Source organism: Opisthorchis viverrini (genome assembly GCF_000715545.1).
Source record: "Opisthorchis viverrini unplaced genomic scaffold opera_v5_160, whole genome shotgun sequence".
NCBI classification, from domain to species: domain Eukaryota; kingdom Metazoa; phylum Platyhelminthes; class Trematoda; order Opisthorchiida; family Opisthorchiidae; genus Opisthorchis; species Opisthorchis viverrini.
In genome coordinates this window covers 540668-564565 of record NW_008751817.1, presented here as the reverse complement: position 1 = coordinate 564565, position 23898 = coordinate 540668, and the positions used below count along the sequence as shown (strand labels likewise).

General features: G+C 45.4%; 2 protein-coding genes across 2 annotated transcripts in view; one reads left to right on the top strand and one right to left on the bottom strand.

Annotated features, from left to right (window-relative positions):
- Window positions 1-6306, top strand: part of T265_07171 (hypothetical protein) — a gene marked incomplete at both ends in the record, with an annotated part of 9570 nt that extends 3264 nt beyond the window's left edge. Inside the window, 3 exons of the mRNA XM_009172622.1 lie at window positions 50-124; window positions 1621-1640; window positions 6115-6306. Coding sequence (XP_009170886.1) covers window positions 50-124; window positions 1621-1640; window positions 6115-6306 — 287 coding nt within the window. The remainder of the gene's footprint in view (window positions 1-49; window positions 125-1620; window positions 1641-6114) is intronic.
- Window positions 1-23898, bottom strand: part of T265_07170 (hypothetical protein) — a gene marked incomplete at both ends in the record, with an annotated part of 51888 nt that overhangs the window by 10667 nt on the left and 17323 nt on the right. Inside the window, 7 exons of the mRNA XM_009172621.1 lie at window positions 2181-2260; window positions 4462-4580; window positions 4686-4860; window positions 12444-12778; window positions 14809-15058; window positions 19014-19346; window positions 20766-21098. Coding sequence (XP_009170885.1) covers window positions 2181-2260; window positions 4462-4580; window positions 4686-4860; window positions 12444-12778; window positions 14809-15058; window positions 19014-19346; window positions 20766-21098 — 1625 coding nt within the window. The remainder of the gene's footprint in view (window positions 1-2180; window positions 2261-4461; window positions 4581-4685; window positions 4861-12443; window positions 12779-14808; window positions 15059-19013; window positions 19347-20765; window positions 21099-23898) is intronic.

Sequence of the window (23898 nt, the reverse complement as noted above, 5' to 3'; positions counted from 1 at the left end):
GAGACTGTGTTCGTCAGACCTCTAACCATTGACCAACCTGGTATGAGAGACTCCGTGAGTGTCGAGCGGACACCCCCCAGTATAGCTCAATGGGTCTCCGAGGTACACAAACCGCCACACCACGGTAAGTTCCAGTCTCTTCGTGATGGGTATCTAACCGACACGGATTTCATCCACAAAAGAAAGCTGTGCGTCTTGATGTCGCAAAACTCATGAGTAGTTTGATTTGTGGGAGCGAGTAACACCTAATGACGTACTGTGCTATTCTTAGAAATAATAAACCGAGGAGCTCGTCTCGAATCTCACAAAAGGGTCCAAGGGACTGCCAATCAGATGTTTTTAATTCCAATGAAGCCACTTGTTAAAAGGAAGCTTAACGCGGTAGCAGGCAAAAACAGTGTCGCATCGAACATCCCGATGGATAAAAACGCATCCGAAGTCTATAACCCTCATAGATAATGGAATATCCTCCATAGCAGAACAGACAACAAGCCCCATATAAGTGAGGTTGAATTGTGAGACCCTACGGGATGCTCCGGTTTGACAAAGAAAGGCAAGTAGTGTCTTTGTCAGTGGCTGCATAAGCGTATTGATACAGAAAGAAAACGGAACTTTCCTGCATAAAAAACACGATGTTGAGCACCCTTATTGGTTTTGACTACGGCGGATCATTCGGATGTCAGGTGGGAATGAAGGTTGGAGTGTAAGGTAAGAAAATTCCTCCTTGAAGGAACGCTACCCATCAGGCTGCTGAAAATCCTGTTTTTAGCCACGCTCAGGTTCTATACAAGTTTATAAAAAACATGAAAGGCCACCAAGTGCGATGTCAGTATTCCAATATCTCCTACACATCATGTGATACAGGTAACCACCGTCTTGGTTATTGGGGAAACGGTTTCAAAAACAGTTTACTTGTTCATCTACCTCTGCGCTTGACTTTACTTTGGTCCGGCCAACTCGGGACGGTTTCTGTTACCCAATAGCCCCTCAGTTTCCGAAGCACCAAGATGTCTTGAAACGCGGTTAAGCTTCAGGAACAAATGAATTCCCACCAGAGTTACTCACAGAGGCCAGCAAGTCTTTGAGTTATGCTTTCATTGGGCTGGTTAAACTTACCTAGGAACAACGATGCGCTCTCGACAACTGAACCTAGTCATTGTGCATCTATTCAGGAAATTTCGCCACACAACAATCGGCGCACCCAACCTCACCAAGTAAGACACAATCCCAGGGGCACCAGGTAGGATCTTCGTCACGTAGATGTGTTGACCATACCTTCACGCTACTTAAAGGGTGAGCGGCGCCATTCACATCGCCATTCGGATCGACAGTCTCAATTCTACTTGACATGAAAGAGTTTTAGGTCCCTCGGGTCTTGGCGCCGTCATGACCGGGATCTACAAATGGCTGGGAACTCTAAAAGGTATGTTGAGTGAGTGGCCCTTGGCCTGACCGACTGCCTGTTGTTGAATACTGGGTTTTGTTGAGTGAGATACGCAGAGCTTCTAGGCCAACGCAACTGATGGCGTTTTACTCCAACACGAGGTTCGGATGCATTTAGTTCAACACTGTTCGAAGGCTTAGATGCCTTGGAATTTCTTATCCGTTTTGTTTTGGTAGATAGGGCCACTTGCAGTACGGTAAGGCGCTCTTCCTGTATGGTTGAACGGTTTGCGTTCAACATAAAGTGGCTAGCCCTTGGGGGGACTTTTTCAGACGCCTAAAACTTAGTTCATGGCGTCTTACACAGTGAGTGAAATGAAGTCAAGGTGACAGCAAGAACTTGTAACCACTTGTACGCCGTCTTAGGGGAGATTCTGTAGACTCACAATGTTTCCTGCTAGCTTATTTGAGGGTTTTGCTCCCACTGAAGGCTCGCGTCGCGAAAAAAAATTGGATAGCGAAATGATTCCCTTCAAAGCGTTTTTGGGCGGAGGCCTACTGCACAGAGCGAATGATGTAGTCGCAATACGAAAAGCGAAAAGCTGTCAAAATTGCCCATTTGTTGTCTCGACGGAGGTCTCTTAGAAAGAGAGAAGACTCAGTGCAAACGTTCATGGTTGCGATAGCGGACGCAGTCCAAACTGTGATTTATCCTGGTCTATTCGAAAACAAGAGGTTTCGATGAGACTACCTAAAAACCTCACACAGCTTCAACATGAACAAAAACTTTTACTTACTTGCAAAAATAGGGGATTCAATCATTTGAATCAGTTGATCCATTTCAACCAGGGTCTCAACAGTCATATTGATCTCTCCGCTGACCTCAGTGGAAGCAATAAGCCGGTTAAGAAAAAAAGTCATTGTTAAGAACTGCACAGTGATAGATGACCTTCGTAGTGCACTCACTGGAAAGCCGAAAGACTATGTTTGCAGAATCAGCTGAATTAACACGGTTCTTGGATAAGATAGAAGGAGACTTCTCTCCGTTCAAACTACATTTGTTGTTTGTTTTGTTTCGACGTAGTACTGTTGCATGGTTTAACACTCACTAATGGGACCAATGAATACAGTGCAAAAAGTCAAATTTCACCACTGAGGATTTGTCTTACGAGCTTTCTCGGGAATCAACCACGATGCACTGATGCAACCAGATTAGCGAGGGGATAAGATCTCTGGAATCATTAGAAAATTCCCTTAACAAGTTATGAGAATTGGGTTACTAACGCAGTTTCTTTATGGAGAATAATTCTCATTTCCTAGTGGAATATTTCAAGTTTTGTAAAGACAGGGACATCAAGTCGCCCGTATAAAGACGAGCTGGATTCAATTTGCACAGCAAAAGACAAGATTTCAGCAAGGCGATAGCGTAAACGTAAATTTAGAGAGGTATGTGGTGAGAAAAGGGTTATCGTGCCAGTTTACCATTTGACCGAGTAGCTGCAAGTGTGGCCACTTCAAGCTCCTCTAGTGAACTAGCAGACGTAGTGTATGACCGGCATTTACTTCTCACCAGAACTATTTGTTGAGTAACTGAGAGCATGGTTCTTAATATCGTATTCCGGATTTACAAACGCTCAAGCAGATAAAACCAGGAGTATGAGATCTCATCCCGAAATCTCTACCCGTTGATTTCGTGTGTGGTTATAGTAATAAAAAACATTGAAGCATTACATTCACAATCCTCAAGAATCGACGAATCGTCGTTTCAGTGACACAATTAACGTCCATTGATGACTTTCCGTTAGCCAGTCAGTCTTTCAGTTTCGCATGTTCCCATTATTCGGTAACAGTACATTGCAGGTATGTCATAATCGTTGCAGTAATACTCGACATAACAGGATTAGAAACACAATAATGATCTGAATGACATTCAGAATTCCTGGTGCGGAGTTTTAAGCCATAATTCAAATGTGTCACATGTTATCCTGCACTTGACTTCCGGTATGTGTCTTTACGCGTCGGGACACATACTTCCCCATGGAGTGAGAGAATCAATACGCGCCACGAGGGCTCAGTAAATGGATCATTATTTATGTAAGTGGCCCTTGTCTACATCAGCGGATAAGCTTTTCCGATCAACCAGCAAAGCAGCCAAACTACAAAGGACTGTTCAAAGTAACTGATCAAATGTTTAAATTACAGGGTGGTGGAAGTGTCATCCACTCATCCACTCATGGTAAAAGAGCTCGTCCATAAGGAGCTTGGATATGTATCAATAGTTGATCGCGTATTAAGAGCAACTGAAAGTTCGTGTGCATCACCTGTTCTGAGCATTGTCCAACCACCGTCTGTGACACTTTGCTATTGCAGTCATATGAAAAATGTTGACCTCTTATTGGTCTATACGAATCAATACATTCACGATTTACCCTCCTATGCACAACACAGTATCAGTCGGAACGTGTCACCGGACAACCATCGGAAGTCTCGTACAGTTTGCCTCAGAATAAAGGTTACGGGTGCTTTGCTTACACAGAACGGTAGGACGGAAAGAATCCAGCAACGACATTTCTGTATTGCGCTGTTGTACTCGTCGCTCCAACTTAATACAGACAGAGCCGGCCTTTGCACTTTGACAAGGCATGATGAAAGTCAGGAAAACAGATGGTATCGTCACTGACGAAACATGCATAGGCAAGAACACACTAGAATTCACCATAATCACTAGGATACTCAACTGCAAGCGGTGACAGCCATTAGTCATTGGACGATACACATAGAAACATTCTGGGTATCACACATCCTAATCAATGAATAACGGCTTTTATTGTTAATTCATCGACCTAAATGTGCACACTCCACAAATGTTCATGGAGAGAAAAATGCCACCAGTTCATCCCGGTGGTCATCTAGGGATCAGGCCCTTGCATGTGCCCTACTGGGAATAGTTTGGGAATCAAACATGAGTTTCTAAAAGAGACCCTTACCAGAAGCTGAAGATAGCAGTCTTGATGACACTGCTATTCATTCATTGTGTCAACAGCAGAGTAAAACTACAAATAGTACTCAAAAGGATACAAGGACTTAATAAGCCGATTACACTGTTGATAATTCTGAGTGAGCATGTAGAGTGACAGCAACGCAACTGGGTTGTGACACCAAGCACGATATAGTCGATCCAAAAGATGACAGCCATCCTGAAAGGGAGCAGGGATAAGCAAGCAGAAAAACAATGGATAATTATATAAGTATGGACGTGTATGAGTTCGGGTAGGAGTAGAATTAGGTAGGAAGGAACTCACTTCTGTGTGAATCGCCCGTAACTGATTGCGAAAATCATGTAGCCCTGGTTGAGTGAGCAAAATGCGATTCAAGGTATCAACCAGCACGAAAGCTGAGGGAAGTTCCTTCGTGTAGGATACAATCGCTGAAATGTTGCGATACACGACATCGGCGCCCAGCACGTGGCATAAGTCGCTGTGAAAGAGTGAGGCGATTGACATGATAAGGCCACCCGAATGCTGCCATAAAAACGGTGCAAAATAAAGCCATTCGGACGGTGTACTGGGAGCTGGTGTTTACAATGAAACAGAGGGCGCCCGGTGTTGTCAGTTGTAGATGGATTAATTAAACTGGATTACAGACACTTCGGCTTTTGTGGGCCGTGCATCTCTGCAGTACCATTTATTTCGTAGTATGTGCCATGATGCCGGGGTCGACGTGCAGAGTTTCGTTAGTGAAGCAATCATTTTTGGTTAAAATCTTTTTGAGAAAAAGCGTAGAAGACTACGAAGAGACACAGAGGACAGTCTAGCCTATTAATCTGGGTAACAGATGAAGAAGAGACCGGAATAGGATATCTGAGAACTGGTAAGACAACCTAATATATCAGTTCAGTTTATTAGCTATAAACCATGTACCCGAGGATACGCCAGTAGCACCTGCTACAATTTCGGCTACCTGAACATGGGAGAACAGGGGAGACAAAGTCAAGCATTTGAGTAGAAGGTATGATCAGTTAGTTAGCAAAAAAAAATGGACAGGTACGCATGGATGCTACGTTTTAAAGTAAGAGCGCTACCGACTGCGTGATGGAGCCACGTCTGCCAGTGACATTAACCATTGTTGAGTTGAGGATACCATCCAGGATACCCATCCAGGAATGCGGCAATTTTAAACCCAACTGAGTTTACTAGTTAGTTTTTTTCCATTTCGTCACCAGGACGAAGACTATACACCTCCCGGCCGCTTTCATTCGGCAGAGGGTTGAGGGAAAGCAGCCATACGAGCCAGACGAGGCAAACGACGTACATGTACTAACCAGCGCAACGTATGAAGCATTGAGTAACTTATGCATCATGGAACTGTTCATTTTTCCTACAACCATCTGGCGTACCTCAACTTTGCTAATCCGATGTTCCCGCAAGACATGGAAAATGCTTCGGAGACACCGACAGTTAAATATTGACAGCTTTCGAATGTCTTCTGCGCGTGGACGCCATGTTTCTGATCCATAAAGCAGTTGGATCTCACTGCCGCGGGGTACTCTGACGTCACGTCGCCACCGTAGGTTAGTAAAACCTGCTCTGGCCTTTCTGATTCGAAAAATAGTCTTGTCTCCAGGAGTTATATGGAAACTTATACCACTGCCCAGGTTGATTGGCTCGTCTGCAATCATGAGGTTTGGGTTTGATACCACCCAGTCTCACAGCAGTTATCTACACTTTGCAGCTAAAAATTGCGGCAGAATTATTCAGATTATTTAAAACGGTTTGCATCTTTGAGGGACCTGAACCAAGGGACGGAATATCGTTTGCATACCCAGTGTCTGTGAGAGAACGCCCCAGTAGCATTTCGATCCAGGAGGTTTCATGGGCAAGAAGAGATTCCAGGCATCAGATCGAAAACAAAGTTGAGGAATGATGAGAGAGGACAACCTTGTCTTACACTACTGGACGTGATGAACGCAGGTGACACCGTGCTGTGTATTCGTACGCGATCACAGGAGAGATACAACCCGACGGATAGGCTGTCACGGATGAAAGACGATCACATTAGAGATCGTTGGTTCAGCACATACGACAGTACTGTGACACAACACCGTGCTGCGTCTCAGATGAAGTGCGTATCGATCCGCTGACACTCATGAAACATCTGTCGCCGGGTTGCTATTGCATTAAAACTGAACTACGAACTGGTGATGTTTCGAATTCTATCTCTACCAAGCGCTCCACAAACTGTAAACATTGCAACAAAAAGCAAGAGGGGACTATCAAAAGCCAGCTGCACATGGATCATCATTCAGAGTCAATAACCACACATGCACTTCTCCTTTGAATAGGCCGCTTTTGGAGTGCCACGAAGCTCTGGAACTCCTTTAAGCTCAGGCGATCCCAGCAATACCATCACGTGCACAGGAATGAAATGGTCATATTTCAAATGTCAGTTAAAAAGTAGGGTAAACTTCATAGGCACTGGATGCAACAGGTCTCACTATTACTCTGACCGTAGGGATAGCATTATGAGATTACCAGACGGTCCATAGCCTCACCTAAGAGGGAGGAACTAACTCAGGAAATGTACATAATTGTGAGCCACCGCACTGTATCGTGGAGGATTGCGGAAGATTAAGGAAAAGTTTCTCTCGCAGTAGGCCTCGACTAAATGTCTCAGGCATACCAGTACACACATCGTTAGTCACTTTTTAATCGAATCTTTCTGGGTTTCTTGGTGTGATGGATAGAGTATTTTCTCGTTTATTTTCGTGCTGTTTTCGTTTTGTTTTTTTGTTACATTTCCCAATGTCTCCGTCCTCGGATATTGTACATTTAATTGAGTCTCGATTAAGGTATTGTTAGGTAAATTCGGCAAACGACATAAGCATGACACGGTTGGCAACACCCATGGCTGGAAAAAACTTTACTAGCTGTTGGATAACAGACGACTAAGACTTTAGTGCAAAAAAGAGGTCAAAAGGTCACGTAAGTAACTAGAGAAATCCGAGTTCAAAGTTGAGGCCGCTGAACACTTTGGTTAGACAGGTTTCCGAACGATTTAGAAGTTGTCCAAGCCGTTGACTTGCCACGGTAACCTCGCTCCCTAGGGAGAATACCTGTAAGAACCTCTTTTGAAAAACTTTTTTTCCAAGGAAAACAACTGTATCTCCATCAAGTTCACGTCCGAATTTCAAACACGCTATCATACTGCTTACCGCTACTATCAGTTGCAACGTGAAGGGCATTTTGTAGTACCTTAATACCTGAACATGTGCAAACAAGGGGAAATAGAGTCCCGACGTTTTTATCAGGTGAAGGGGTTGACGACCAATAAATAGATTCTGACACTTGGCAGTGAGGTTTTCACTTACGAGACGTGTGAAGTTTCCACTGATTTGGATAGACTAACATGGGTGGGCCTTCCGTTAGGTCCAATGCAAGTGAGTTGAAACACCAAAAATGTCAAAAATTGTCTCCAGTGAGCCAATCAAGGTGCTCTTAATGAAATGTGATCCGATTAAAAAAATGTAAGACAGGCAACCTTGCTGCTGAACTGACAAAAACATTACACTTGATCAATCCACGTCGCAAGCGGTATTGACGGCAGCAATGAGGTGTTTGCATCCTGACGATTAAGCACAGTTTAACCGACAGCTACTGTTTAAAAAACGTGGAATTGGTTACCGCCATCGTGCGACAACACCAGGTATGCGCACATCCCGACAGAAAAGCACCTATGACCGGATCAAAGAGCAGCAGGCTTTCTACCTAATGCTGCGCTAGCGACATATGAAGACAATTACAATAGTTCGTGGGATTGACGCTAAACGAAAACGCTGGCATGACTAAGCAAACTTTGTACAGTCGGTCTTGACTGCATGTGAAATGTAATGCAAAAAAAGATCATATTTTGGCGGAATACACTCATCTGGAGACAAATCTGGCCTTGCGAGAGACACGCCTGGAACCCAGCTGCATCCCTCATTTATGACATTTTAAGTAGTGTATTACAGACCATACTCTTTTAAAGTCTTCGACTGGATAACATGAGATGAAATATAATCTCCGTCACAGCTAATAATTGCTTTTTTCGGTTTGTGAGTGCAATTATAAATTACGGTTCAAACCCCTGATTGGTAAGATTTACGCCTCAGCAGAACTGAGTTACAGTCACGTAGCCTACAACGACCCCGGAAAGCAGGGGCGGAAAGCCACACATTAAAAGCAGCGGGCTTTATCCTTGAGTGGCTAATCCAGAAACAGTAGTGATCCTTTCGTTGGTTAAGAGACCGAGAATAGGCTATATGTTGAAGTCAATAGCTAGAGGGCTGTTAAGCGTGCAACTGAAACACGTTGGCCAGTGTTTATCATCAATATCATCTCCTCTGGATGTTCCTATCAAGTTAGGCGTCAAAAACTAGTGCAGCCGAGTTTACCGATACATCAATGTTGTGTGTTTGACGACTCTTCGAGGGAGTCGATCCATCTGCATAGAAGGCACGTGACCCAGTCAGCGCAAACTATGTGCTGACACTACGGTAACTTTTGAAAATTAATCGTTATATTTCAACAATAATGATGGAATATCCAAACCGGATGCAGAACAGGCTCCGGAGAGATTATTCGTTAAACACAGAGAATATTTTGATATCCTCAGCTGCTGACGATCTGACCGAAATAGCAACGCGGAGAGCACTTCAGTAGTGTAAATTCGATCCTTGATACACACGCTGATGTAACATCTAAGCCACAGATGCTTAAAGTCAGCAAGTGTCTCTGGATCTCCCTATCCGAATGGCAGTATGGTGTTTGGCTGGATAACCGAGAGTGAATCCGCTACCCAGGCAAATAAATTGTCCACCATTTCAAACAGCTTATCACAAGCATGAGCATAGAGTTCACCCCTACCTAGTCTAGGGGTTGTGAAGACTATACCAAACGGTGAAACACAGCTATTTAGGTTACTTAACCCGTTGTCAGATTCGACAATAGCTGTATCACTTGCATACTCCACATCTGTTGGCTAAGGCCTTCATCCTGGGAGCCTACACGGGTCACAGGCTTGGAATGAGTTTTCCACGATTTTATCGAGTATAAAATTTAAAAAAGTGCAAACCGCTGGATGCAGCAAATTCGGGCGAGAATTTACCACAGACACATAGCTACAGAAGTTGATGCACAGATTCAGGAATTAATCGGGGATCAGTTTCGTTTAAGGACCACTAACGTGACTGATTACCAAAAAAGACAACTTCCATCATTGTTCCATAATCAATAATCGGAGAGTAAATATGTCTTACAGCCCAAAGCCAATGATGAGTTTCATGGATCTGCCTTTCCCATCAACCTGTGGAAGATGAAATCAGAAAGCACTTTGGATGCCACAGCTACCAGGTGCGTCAAAACGATGGTTCGCGCGTCATTTCTTCTAACGTGCAAGTGGGTTCCACATTCCAGTCGTGTCTGCACTGCATTAAGCTAACTTAAAGGTTCTTCAAAGTGCTTGGCTAATTTATTCCAATCGACGTTTTTACGAATCAATCACTGAACTACGTTTGTCACTGATCGATTCACTGGCTGGCAAGGCGAATTAAGTGATACAGGACAGGGCTCTACTTTCAGTGAAAAAGGGCTGTTATATCAGCTGAGCTTTTGCTGTCCACCGATCTTTCCTTAAACTCTTCATTAGTTGCCGTAAAGGGGATTTGCGTACGCCGTCATGCTCGTTGCTTTCTTGCATGGATTTTATATCAATCGGAATCAGTGATCTTGACGATATCCAGGGGTCATTTGGTCGTGCTGGACAGCAGTGAATACTGTCGGCACAGTTCATTTTCACACTTTTCCGGATCGTTCATGCATCCATCACTGACATTGTATTGGTTGACCACAAGTGGTAGTTGAGCTAACTCAAACTCTCCGGAGATGTTGACTGACGCAATTCTTGTCCATTTGCGAGTTCCTCAGGGACACCGAACCATCAGATTTGCCTGCATTAAGAGTGACTAGAAGTAAGCTGTGCCTGAGGAGGAGCAGTAGGCTTGGATCTTACATATCTCAGACTACCTACTGGCTAATCTGATATGGAACACTGGCGTTAGAAGCCCCTAGTTAGGAAGGATCTTATAAATGGAGTGGCCACTTTGGTTCGTTTTATTGGACAGTAGGTTGTATAAAGCATATAGGTCAGATACCTGACGATCAAAGTATCTGGAGACGCTTTGCTTGTAGGTTGGAAAATTGGGGGGATGAATATCGACAAATACCGGATGCTACTTCTCGGATGTGCAAGCTAATAAGATATTTAATTGAGTTTGTTCACTTTGGGCCTCCAGCTGAAAGGTATGACCTACAAGGCAGTTCCGGGTGAAGGGTTTCGGTCAAGAGCCCTGGTTACATTTTCGGCTCAAAAGTGTGATCCACAAGACAGTGGACGACCCAGTCCGAAGCTGAGGACTCGGTAGCCTGGCCAACTCGATCGCGCAGGAGTGGTCTACTCAGAAGGTGCCAGAGATTGATTTCTCAATTCTTATGCTACTACACACAGTAGATGCGTTTAGAGCCGCAGCAGAGCCTCATTACGTTGTAAGCCAACCGTATGTGGTAGTGGTTACGACCGAACGTTGGCGGTCGACGAGTGCGGTTTTCGAGGTCCATGTGTTCCAACCAGTCGTACACAAGGAAAGACAGGATAAATGCTTCTATAAAAGAAACGTCTGACTGCCTTTGCGCTTTTGCAGAGTACAGTAGTTATATGACTACTCGTGGTACAGCGGGTAGTGAATTTTTGCCCGCCTACTCCCCTTCGGGCCTTGCTAACATGCTTGGTTACATCTAATGTGGTCCGTAGAATAGCTGCATCACTTGAGCCCGACCACCACGTCGCTCTAACGGCACAAAACTGATTATCATATCAGGTGAAGACAACTACAAGATAATAATAATGAAGGGTGGATCGGTGATCCGACAAACGCAACATTTACGCTTCATATTACGGACGGTCACATTATCGGCAAACAGCTGCGATAAGTCCAGTTGACAACGAAACATGAAACGAAAGCGTGCAGTAACCCCAGTTAAGGTGATCGACTGAAGCATGGGATGAATATGTCTTGGTACGAAAAAAATACAAATTGTCCGACGTGAAAGAGAAACCTTCGAGGAAGAAGTAGACGTGTACGTGCGAATCTGCAGTGATCGGCTTCAGTGAGTTCCTCTGGACGAAAAGTTACTTCATTTGAGCAACGTACTGTTAAAGAATAACTTTATCTACCCACGCGGGCCGCTAAAATGACGTGACATAAGTTGCCACCGACATCGAAGACGTGGAGAAGCGCCGCCCGAACCACCGAATCATAAGCCTGGTTTGTTCTGCATGGATATCGCTACAGACTACTTAACAAAGGTTCTAAGCTTCCAGTGGGAATAAATTAGCCCATTAGTGGATGTAATGGGGTATGGCTAGTTCCGGATAGATGCACAACTAGTCGCCATTAAAGATGAGAACTAAACACTGGGAAACGTGGCAGAGTACCCCAATGGTAACACAATAACACACAATAACTTGCAGACTAATCTGCCTTTAAAGGAAACTCAACTACATCTCAACTGAATCTCTTGTTGAAGAATACCACTGACGAGAGATTTAGATGAGTCTCTCTTTAAAACCAAATTAGTTTGCAAATGAATGCGAACTGCATACAATCTAGATTCGAGCAGAATGTTTGGTCGCCGAAAACCCAGAGTGTGCCTACTTGATGAGACCTTAAAAGGCCGAGACCGATCGTGGGGTGTCAGAGCTCTCAGCAACATTGAGTAGTTTTTTCCGTCGAAGCAGCAGAGTGAATTTCCGCTTACAGAACCAAGATTAGTGTGAGGGTAAATATGACTGTGGGGACCACTGAAACATTTTGGGTACCGCTAGGATACATTCAGGAGAGCCAGTAACCAAGATGAGACTGTAAAAACATTGTTAGTGCGAAAATCAATTGCACTAATCGCGACCTACAAGGATACTCGTACAGTGAACACGGGTTTAAGATATAATAAAATCTTCTCCCTTACGTGATAATCATATCTCCACGCTGAATCAGCAGCGTCGTGTTCCTATCAAAAAACCAGACGAGTTCGAGCAAAAATCTCACGCAAAAGATATTGCAACTGTCCATCTCGGTCACCTTCCCCTCGTCCGTAGACGATGATACTGCCAGGTCATAATGAACTTTCGGGACCCGGAATAGTCTGCAAGTTGACTGTGGTGTCTGATGAGACGGAGGAACGAGCATCCTCAACAGTTCTTCTGATACGCCTAACGCGTCTAAAGTTTGTTCATCCAGGAGTTCCATGGCGTCGGGGTTTGAGCAGAGATTTCCAATTAAAGAAATCGCTGAATGAACCATCTGAAAAAAGGGAGCATTATCCAACCGTTGAACACTCTCTTTCAAACAATATAACGAATGTTTCCTTAGGGCATCGGTGACAGTCAAGATCACGACCAACACACATTCAAACACCGCATAGGAGGTACTCAGAAAAACCACGAGATCAGCCGGTAGAAGCCGAATTTGTATATTTGTAGATTTGAAAGGGAAGGACAACATAAGTTTTAAATCGTTACCCGGCCAAACAGTATCTCCGAAACGATTACGTGCTTAAATCACTCGAGTGCGAAAACCAAAATAAATGCCCGATTGGCCGCGGTACGTGCACCAACACTGAAAAGAGTTCAGACTGTGGAAGATTGTACAGTGCTCAGTGAACAACTCCAGCAAGAACACTCATTTGCTTCCGTTCCTCGGCAGAATACGCGCGGGTCAGTTAACTATGCCTCATCAACAGAATATTACCAGTTGGCTTTGCTAGTCATCTGCAACCTGGTTCAACAGTTGTGGATGAAACATTAATTACAGTTAAACGATGCAACCAATTTCTATAGTAGTAAAATGATCACATTACCGGGTCGCGAATGTCTTTTGTAGAACGTTTTTACTATACCCATGGAGGTTATCTCATATCCTACGTTCGAATGTTAACGCTCCGCTAAAATCACCTACTTCAGAGGAATCGTTCCATGCTGGGACAGTAATGTAGGCCAACTAGAGAACTAGAAACAAATATGGTAAAAACAAGCAGTAAGACGAAGTCCATTTTTCTTACAAAGCGAGCTACTAACATTCACCCGACGCGAAATATTCAGCAGAACCCTTCCTCAAAGACAGCCACAGATAAGCCATAATAGTGTAGGAACTGCATTGCAACTTGTGGTAAGCTTGTAGGGAATCTAAAATCGAAATGTTTTTATCTTGAGACCTTCGTTTGGTTACCTATGTGAGGATCCAAATCGGCACCAAGGAAAATTTCCTCTTATGAAAAAAATGAGTTGAAGTTTACACTTTCCATCGCTCCTGAGATGTTTGGAATACTATCGAGTAACCGATTCCGGTACTGGTAGGGTTCCCATGGTCCTATATTTATACCAAACCGTACGCGAAGTTTTATTCGAACACTGGGCCTGATCACAAAGAATTGAACCCACCGAACTAGGGTGTCTTAATACCTCACCAAGCGGACGTTTGATTGGGTAGAAATCAGTTACAACGGAAAATGACAAGGTTGAAAGCAATAAGAAAAGTACCTGTCGTAAAAACAGATTACTTATGTAATAATGAGCAGTAAGTGCGTGTACTAAGTTGACCTCAGTATTCCGGTTGCTTTTGCGTAGTTAGAGGCAAGTATGCAGAGAGTGCTCAACCAGTATGAAAGAGCAGTACAATGCCACTCTAGTTTTTTGCATAACATAGACTGCCTTCATTTGCAACACAAGATTTCAGTTGGAAAATGTTCCATTGTTTAGGAAATCAAGAAGGCAAGCAGATTTCTTGTTGTTAATCATACCGTAGAGTAACGGCTCATTAACCAATGCAACAAAATTTGCGCTGTCATATTCACATGCGATCACGCAAGATGGGAAACCGGTCCAGACAACAAGCTCAGTGAACTGAGGTTCTCAACAAAGCATATTGTTGGAAGTTGCTGAAAACTAAACGTTACCAATAGGCGGTCACCTGAAAAGCTCAGTCGATTCTCGTTGCAAACAAGCCGCCAATTCCGACAGTTCACCAGGCACATAATTTCTTGATCTATTTTGCACACATACAAGTAAACAAATTGATAAAAGTAAGGTAAATTAATAAATTATTTAAGTAGGTGAACAAACGAGAAGTGCCCCCCCCCCATGTTCTCGAGAAATTTCGTTTGGGAACGAAGAGATATGGCTAGGGCGAGTGCACCTTAGAGGTTCGGTGCAGCTACTTGGTAACCATAGCTGAAATTCAGCGAGGGGAAACATCACATGTACCACCCATAAGCGGATGTGGGGGAGTAAAAGGATAGTCGGAAACTCACTGTTGCTGAACAACTTATCACTCACCTCAGCAGCAGGGTCGGCCAGTAGGTTCAGCATCAGAGGTAAAAAATGAACGACGTGACCGAGAACATCTTTGGCGCGAACTTTGGCCAATACTTCGATCCAACCCAAGGCAGCTAGCCGAGTCAGAAGTGCCGGATGATCTAGTAATCGGCAGCTGGCATCCAAAATAGCATCTGTGGAAATCAGTGGCAGCTGACTCGAATGGGTTAAGTCTCGATTAGCACTAACAGCCTCAGCTGTCGGCTCCGCTCTGCAAAGCGAAATGAGGATAGAAACAATTTCACGATGAGAGCAAAGCAGAGCTAACTACAACGTAATGCCGCGCGCCCATTTGGGTCAACGGGGTCGATCGCCTCAGAGAGATAGGATGGTCTCTACGAGGGGAGCGACAGTTCAATTTTGACAATATTTCAAAACACAGTTATGAGCATCCTAAACTCACAAAAATCCAGCTGTTGTTGTTCCATTCTCAAGCATTGTGGACATATTTACTAGATTGAGATAATCGACAGAATTCGCAGCTACTATCACATCGGGTTTAACCTGACAGCAAATGATGATAAAGTGCCGGGAGTATCTGCGCTAAATTTACCAGGAGTGTGTGACCTTAGTGAAGGTGTATCGACCTGGGGCAAATCAGTGACTCCCAACAACGAATCGGGATCTATCCTATGATTGATAGACTTTACCCTCGTTAGGTAACCCTCTGCTTGTCAGAAAAAATGATGGCAAGTAGTGGTGACATCACAACGAGATTTAGTTCCAGCAAGGCCTTATTTTAAAAGTTTCGACAACACTCATACAACAAGGACAACAAATAAGGATCTCGTTGTAATAGAATCGTTATAATATACGACCTTATTTCCAGTACAAAACTACCAATAATTTGTGCAATATTCCTATAGTATCAATTGTCTTCACTTGGTTTTTTGAAATGAACCCCCGCCCTCCAGATGAAGTTCTACGGCGTCCATAGTCCATATATCAGTAATATCAAGCTTCAGCCCAGTAGTGAAACCACCAAGCTCTACCAGGTGGAGAACGGACGAGTCATCAGTTTCATGCATCAGTACCCATCAGTCTACGCCAATCTACTGACACAAGCGGGGTGTCACTTCGTTGGGTCACATTTGGTTCGGTTGTTTTCAGAGGTCATCAGGTTCACCATGTCACTTCTTAAATCCCATGACAGCTAGAACTTAGTGTCAGCCTGGAAATGTATGAGGTCGGCAGTTGACGTTGACTTTAAACTTATTATCGTGGAGGATTGGATGGTTTGGAAAGGCTTTTCACAGACTTGTTGCATCATGCCGATCGAATTTTCGAAAACCACCTCTCCATTAACGCGTTTGAATGAATGCTGATTTTGTCGGTATTTAGTGCAAATTAGGCAGCTATATTTGATAAACGGTAATCGTCTGATTCTGTTCGCCTAGATGCAACTAGGGTGCAGCACTAGAATATCCGGGCAAAGTCAAGTCTCCCAGCAACTAATTAATAAAACTGATGCAGCTCCCAGCATACCGCTAGTGATTGTTAATTTATCGTGTTAACCACAAGACAGCGTCAGACGATCAGCCCGTAATCGGATGTCGCACATCTAATTCACTTGCGCATAATGTTAGACAGCTTAGATTCAAGGAACAGGCCCCAGTGGATAGGATGAGAACAATAAGTACTATCGGCTTATTCATCTAATAACGACCGGCAAATGAACCTCCTATTTGCTACCAGCACACAAAACTCGGCAGTAAGATCAGTCTCACAAGCTTTACTGCTACAGTAAACATTTCGCCAGGATAAGGTGCATCGGAACGAATGGTGATGGAAAACGAATATAAAGGGGACAGTGTCACAGAGATGGAAACAATAAAAAAACACCCGATCAGGTATACAGGTGCGAAAAACCGAGGGTGACGTTACCGCGAGCCATGGCGTCAACAGACTTACGCAACAATCTATAAAACAGTACCACAACCAGGAAACTGGACGATAACGGTTAAGTATATCATAAACGAAGGACTCATTTGTGTTTCACAACAATTTACTTTGCTAACGAGTGTATTCGAAAATGAACGCGCTTTGCCATCCCAAACGATATCACCACGTTACTCCTTAGGCGTACCACGTGCTTCATCAAGTACGGTCCACTAACTTAACATTGTCTTTGAAACAATGTGTACGCGTCACCTCTGCGTAAACGGATCTTCTGTGGAATCTTCTGTATGGAATTCGGTCACCTGTACAGTCGCAACGCTATTTGAGGATGGCTTGTTGGGTGAGGGTGACACGGTGACACAAAGTCAAACGCACAAGGTAATTCCTGTAAGGTTCATAGGTTTAGTTTTTTTGTCACACTTGTTTGCACAATGCACATCAATTTATCAAAACCATATGCCGCAGGCACATTGGTTCGGTTTGGATCACCGGAAAACGGGAAATTGGAACGCACAACCAAGCCTTGGAGGCGAAGGAACGTTCAATTTGTTCTGAAATTGGGTAGCTACGCATTGAAGGCGAAAGCTTTGAGGTGCGATCGACACTGACTGTGCGATTGGACCATTTCTGCTAAATCCGATAACCATTGGTGTTTTGAGTCCCGGGGTCCCCATCCAGGGAGCCGGCAGTAGCCGACCCGACTAAGTTTACTGGTTAGTTTTCGCACTTTCTTACCAGTTCATACATTGTCCACCTCTCGATCGCTTTCACTCAGCACAGGGCTGAGCAAAAAGAGCTCTGCAAGGCAGGCGGTCTTCTGGCTTGCGGAGCGCACGTAACATCACACACACACACACATCGACAGCATGACATCAGTGTTCAACACCGATGCTTCACTGCGGAGCGTACCTAATGAAGCGTGAGTACTTCATCTGTCGCAGGAGAGCGCCTTCCTCCTAAAACCACCTGGCGTATCTCAGCATTGTTAATCCGATCTTCTCACCAAACCTGACCAATGCTTCGGAGACACCGATGATCAAACACTGACATCTTCTGTATATCCTCTGCGCATGGGGCCGCGCTTCTGATCCATAAAGCAGTAGGGATCGCACCGCCGCGGTGTAAGCTCTGCCCTTGACAAACAAACTGACGTCGCGTCGGCGCCATAGCTGTCGGCGGTTGGCGGAAGCCGCAGTGGCCTTTCCGATTCGAGAAATAATCTCATCTCTAGCCAGTCCACGGGGACTTATACAACTGCCCAGGTAAACAAATTTATTTACAACGTCGATCAAGCATGAGGTGTGGCATTGATCCCATCCAGTCTTGTGGTAGCACTTTCCACCTTGCAGGCATGAAGTGCACGCCAAACCGTGCGGCAGATTTATTTACGTTATTTAAAATCCTCTGCACTTGGGAAAGATTTGAACCAAGGAGAGCAATATGGGTTGCACACTCAATGTCTGTGAGGGAACGTCCCGGGAGCACCTCGACTCCCAAGGTTTCAGAGGCAGGCAGAGAAATTCCAATAAGCATATCAATAACAAAGTTGGAGCGGAAAGAGGACAGCTTTGTCTTACACCACTGCACGTGGTGAACTCAGGCGAGAGCTTCCCGTATACTCGTACGCGCCGACAGGAGTTCGCATACAGTGCCCTCATGCGGGATAGGAATTTGGAAGGAACACCTTTGATCGGCCAACACTTACAAATTAGCTGACGATCAACAGACTCGAAAGCAGCTTTCAAATCCAGAAAAACGACCAACGTGGAATGGCGCTGTTAAAGAATTTGTTTGAAGGTAAACGTATGGCCGGCGCACCCCCGACCAGGGCGAAACCCACCTAGATTTTCATGAATCTGTCTCTCGCGATAATCCATTAACCTGCGTAAAATAATGCCAGAGAGCGCCTTAGATGCGACGGATACCAGGCTGATACCACGATTGTTTCCACATGACGTTCTTGCACCGTCCTTGAAAACTGGGATGGCGGTCAAGAAGCTCCATCCGGCTGGTATTCTATTTTGGTTCCAAATACTCTGTAGTTAGGTTGTCAAGGTGTTCACCAGACCTCGCCACTATTTTTGAAGAGCGCGGGGTGTAGGCCATCTGGGCTGGTTGCCTTGTTCCCCTTCAGGATTGAAATCTCACGCTGGATTTCGATTGCTGATGGTGAGTTGGTGTCAGTGTTCCATTCGGATATGTTGAGTTCTTCCAGCGGTTGTGTTGAAGGAGACCAGGTGAACTGTTCTTCTAATTGCTCAGCTCACCTCTCAAGAAGGCGATTGAGGGAGCGAACTTCTGTTCCGTCTTGTTCGCATATTGTCTCACCAACAGCTGCCTTCTTTTGATGCGTTGGTTGAATCAGGTGAAACAGGGCACGGCTGCTGCCTGCAGCGAAAGCCTTCTCCATCTCCTGGACCTTCGAAATCCCTCCGTCTTCTTTGTCATTCTTCAAGTTCGTGAGTATCCGGTGTTTGAGGGGTCTGAGTCCGCCATCACAGCCGCTAGTTGCTGGTATGGCCTTTCTGACAGCAATAAGACCTGATCTCGAAGATATCCACTGTTCATTGAGTCGAGTCAAATGGGCTGGACAAACACTTCTGAAAGCTGAGAGCATTGCTTTTTTAACTCGCCTCCATTCATCCTCCGAGCAATCTTCGTCGTCCACAAGACGGAAGTGAAGCGTCAGTGTCGACACTGATGTTGCTGTCCTTGATGATGCTCATGATATGTGCGTTTCCTGTGGCTTTGTAGCCAGATCAGCTCGATGTTCGTCAGCTACTGAAGTTGATGAACGGGGCTGCTCTCTCTGCACGCGTAGTGCTGTCGGAAAGCGAAGTACTAAGCGGTTCCGAACGATGGCATGATCAGAGTCAAGTTGCGTACCCCAGAAGTAACGGCAATCCTTAACTGAGGGTCCTTTATCGGTAACTGATAGCCCCATGATCCAGGTGGGTCCATGGCTGTCTTCTTGTAGGTAGCCTCCAAGTAACTCGGTGTAAGCATTTGTGTTGGAAGTCCGTACTGGCCAGTTACAGAGGATGATCTGCACACAACTGAAGAAGCCGCTCTCCACTATCCGCACGCTCAGCATCGACTACAAATCGACCACCCGACTGAGTTTCTTCCGGACTTTCACCCGGATTACGGATTACTATATCCGTCCTTGTTGCTGACCGAAGCAGTCGTGAGAGATCTTGATAAAACTTGTCTTCCTCAGTCTCAGAACTGCTATCTGTTGGGGCGTATGCCGATACGATAAAAAACACCGTTTAATGCATCGAACTGCGTTAATCCTAACTGAGCCAGACAACTACACAGCGCATAGGCGACTGCTAACTGGGATTCAGTCCAGTAAGGCGCTTTCAGCCTTGGAGCTGAGTGCAACTCTCACACCGTAAAAATTACGAGCAATTGCGTCAGGATCACTGGATGCCTGAAATCGGCCAACACTTACAAATTAGCTGACGATCAACAGACTCGAAAGCAGCTTTCAAATCCAGAAAAACGACCAACGTGGAATGGCGCTGTTAAAGAATTTGTTTGAAGGTAAACGTATGGCCGGCGCACCCCCGACCAGGGCGAAACCCACCTAGATTTTCATGAATCTGTCTCTCGCGATAATCCATTAACCTGCGTAAAATAATGCCAGAGAGCGCCTTAGATGCGACGGATACCAGGCTGATACCACGATTGTTTCCACATGACGTTCTTGCACCGTCCTTGAAAACTGGGATGGCGGTCAAGAAGCTCCATCCGGCTGGTATTCTATTTTGGTTCCAAATACTCTGTAGTTAGGTTGTCAAGGTGTTCACCAGACCTCGCCACTATTTTTGAAGAGCGCGGGGTGTAGGCCATCTGGGCTGGTTGCCTTGTTCCCCTTCAGGATTGAAATCTCACGCTGGATTTCGATTGCTGATGGTGAGTTGGTGTCAGTGTTCCATTCGGATATGTTGAGTTCTTCCAGCGGTTGTGTTGAAGGAGACCAGGTGAACTGTTCTTCTAATTGCTCAGCTCACCTCTCAAGAAGGCGATTGAGGGAGCGAACTTCTGTTCCGTCTTGTTCGCATATTGTCTCACCAACAGCTGCCTTCTTTTGATGCGTTGGTTGAATCAGGTGAAACAGGGCACGGCTGCTGCCTGCAGCGAAAGCCTTCTCCATCTCCTGGACCTTCGAAATCCCTCCGTCTTCTTTGTCATTCTTCAAGTTCGTGAGTATCCGGTGTTTGAGGGGTCTGAGTCCGCCATCACAGCCGCTAGTTGCTGGTATGGCCTTTCTGACAGCAATAAGACCTGATCTCGAAGATATCCACTGTTCATTGAGTCGAGTCAAATGGGCTGGACAAACACTTCTGAAAGCTGAGAGCAATGCTTTTTTAACTCGCCTCCATTCATCCTCCGAGCAATCTTCGTCGTCCACAAGACGGAAGTGAAGCGTCAGTGTCGACACTGATGTTGCTGTCCTTGATGATGCTCATGATATGTGCGTTTCCTGTGGCTTTGTAGCCAGATCAGCTCGATGTTCGTCAGCTACTGAAGTTGATGAACGGGGCTGCTCTCTCTGCACGCGTAGTGCTGTCGGAAAGCGAAGTACTAAGCGGTTCCGAACGATGGCATGATCAGAGTCAAGTTGCGTACCCCAGAAGTAACGGCAATCCTTAACTGAGGGTCCTTTATCGGTAACTGATAGCCCCATGATCCAGGTGGGTCCATGGCTGTCTTCTTGTAGGTAGCCTCCAAGTAACTCGGTGTAAGCATTTGTGTTGGAAGTCGTACTGGCCAAGTTACAGAGGATGATCTGCACACAACTGAAGAAGCCGCTCTCCACTATCCGCACGCTCAGCATCGACTACAAATCGACCACCCGACTGAGTTTCTTCCGGACTTTCACCCGGATTACGGATTACTATATCCGTCCTTGTTGCTGACCGAAGCAGTCGTGAGAGATCTTGATAAAACTTGTCTTCCTCAGTCTCAGAACTGCTATCTGTTGGGGCGTATGCCGATACGATAAAAAACACCGTTTAATGCATCGAACTGCGTTAATCCTAACTGAGCCAGACAACTACACAGCGCATAGGCGACTGCTAACTGGGATTCAGTCCAGTAAGGCGCTTTCAGCCTTGGAGCTGAGTGCAACTCTCACACCGTAAAAATTACGAGCAATTGCGTCAGGATCACTGGATGCCTGAAAAATGAAATGTGGAACATTTGGGCTCGTTCTAAGCGGCTTGAGGTGCACCACTGAAGTGGAGTCTTGTATGCGTGTTTAGAAGACACAACATACATCGATAGGGAAAGTGAGGTTTCAGCAACGGATGCCTGTTGCCCAATTTAACATAGAGTAGGGACATTAAAGGCTACGACGTGGATCAAACCTTTTGAGGTTAGTAGTTGATTATTTAGGTTTATTTTTCTGGGCTAGGGGATTGGCAGATGGGTTGGTTGCACTGTATTGTAGGATGGGTTCGGATGGTATCCCACCTTGGGCCTTTGACTCGAAAGTAGGAAGCACAATGCAGTGGGAGGATGTAGGGTTTTACACTCATTTGCAAGTCAATTTAGTTTTCACGAGAGACTCCACTGAATCTCTCGTTTATGATGTTCTACTACTGAGCGTGCAACATCATAGACGAGGGATTCAGTTGAGTCTCTTGTGAAAACCGAATTGATTTGCAAATGAGTGTATTTCCCGAAAACAGTCCAATTTGGGTCCAAGTAGAGTATAAGGTTGATTGAACTTCGGGGACTGCACCTACCTGATGAGCTCCAAGAAGGGCGAAAGCGGTCGTGGGCTGTCGAAGGGCTTTCAGCAACCTTGTGAGTAGTTTCCTTCATGAAGATGTAGGGTTTTGTTCGGGGACCCTGTCCCTAGCCTCTGACTCAAGAGTCTGGACTGCGAGACAGCGGTTGTTAGGACTTTCTGGAGGAACTATTCCCGGACGCAATGGACACACCTGGCTGCAGGGTTCGGCATGGCATGAGGAACAGGGAGTTACAGATTACTGTTTCACTCCTAATTCAGCTTTGCACAGCAGAAGCGCTTCTAGCAGCACCAGACACTGAGTTTGAAAGTAGTTCGGCTGTATGGAACAATGTGCCGGCGGTCACAGTCAACTCTTAGGCGATCGGAGTGTGCGGTTTTTGGGGCCGATGTTTTCTAACCCATCCATCCTCGGGAGAAAACATCATCGCCTCTCCCATGAATATGGACATACTGGATGCCTGGGGGATACGCCCTTATACACTCCTATCGCAGAGGACTGTATGACTTTACCTTCAGACCACCTCGTAATATGATTACTTGCGGTACGGGACTTGCTGTTCTTCGTCGGGCCACTCCCCGTTGGCCTTCCTGGCATGGTCAAACCTTTAGGAACTGAGTTCCAGCCAGTATAACCCACCGGATCGTTGCAGCACTGAAGCCCGACTACCACGACAAGATGACAGCTTTGGGTCTGGTCTTGTCTGTAGGTATCATCCTTCCGATCACCCAATAAAATTCTTAAAGAGGACAAACCAAAAGGACCACAAAGTGATTCGGTTAATGTGGTCCTTGTGAAGGAGGAATGTGCGGGAATCCGGTTGCTACAAAGGCTGTGGAATCAGTCGTTCAGCACAACAACAGTCTGTCAGATCAGCGAAATTCGATACCAAAGATTCTTTGACTGTAAGAGGAGTAGCTCTGGAGGTGAGCACTAAATCAGCTGGTTTTCAACAGTTCACCGGGATACTCGGCACATTTCGAGATACCAGTGGGCCAAATATTACGGATCGTCTTCGAACGAAAACGTTTTAGTGCCTAGCACTCTGTAGTCTTTATGACGCAGCAATGCAGTAAGAAGCATGAGGTTCATTAAAATGGAGCTGAAACGATGGCGCAGAGTTGAAATCTGGGTCAACGATTGGTTACCGGAGTTTCGGGTGCGCAATGAAATAATGGCTCAGCTATAACACCCTTTCGGCCTCTAGTTGTCATGCCTCCCGAAGGATACACGAGGGCTGGCGTATTGCCAGGTTGCCTACGTCCAGACAGGAGTCGAAATTCAAAGGTCGGGTTCGAATCAAGGACCTTCCGATCAGTACGTTCGCGCTCTAACCATTCAGACACCTCGCCATCTTGGGTGTGTGGAGCTAAGTGGCTTTATTTAT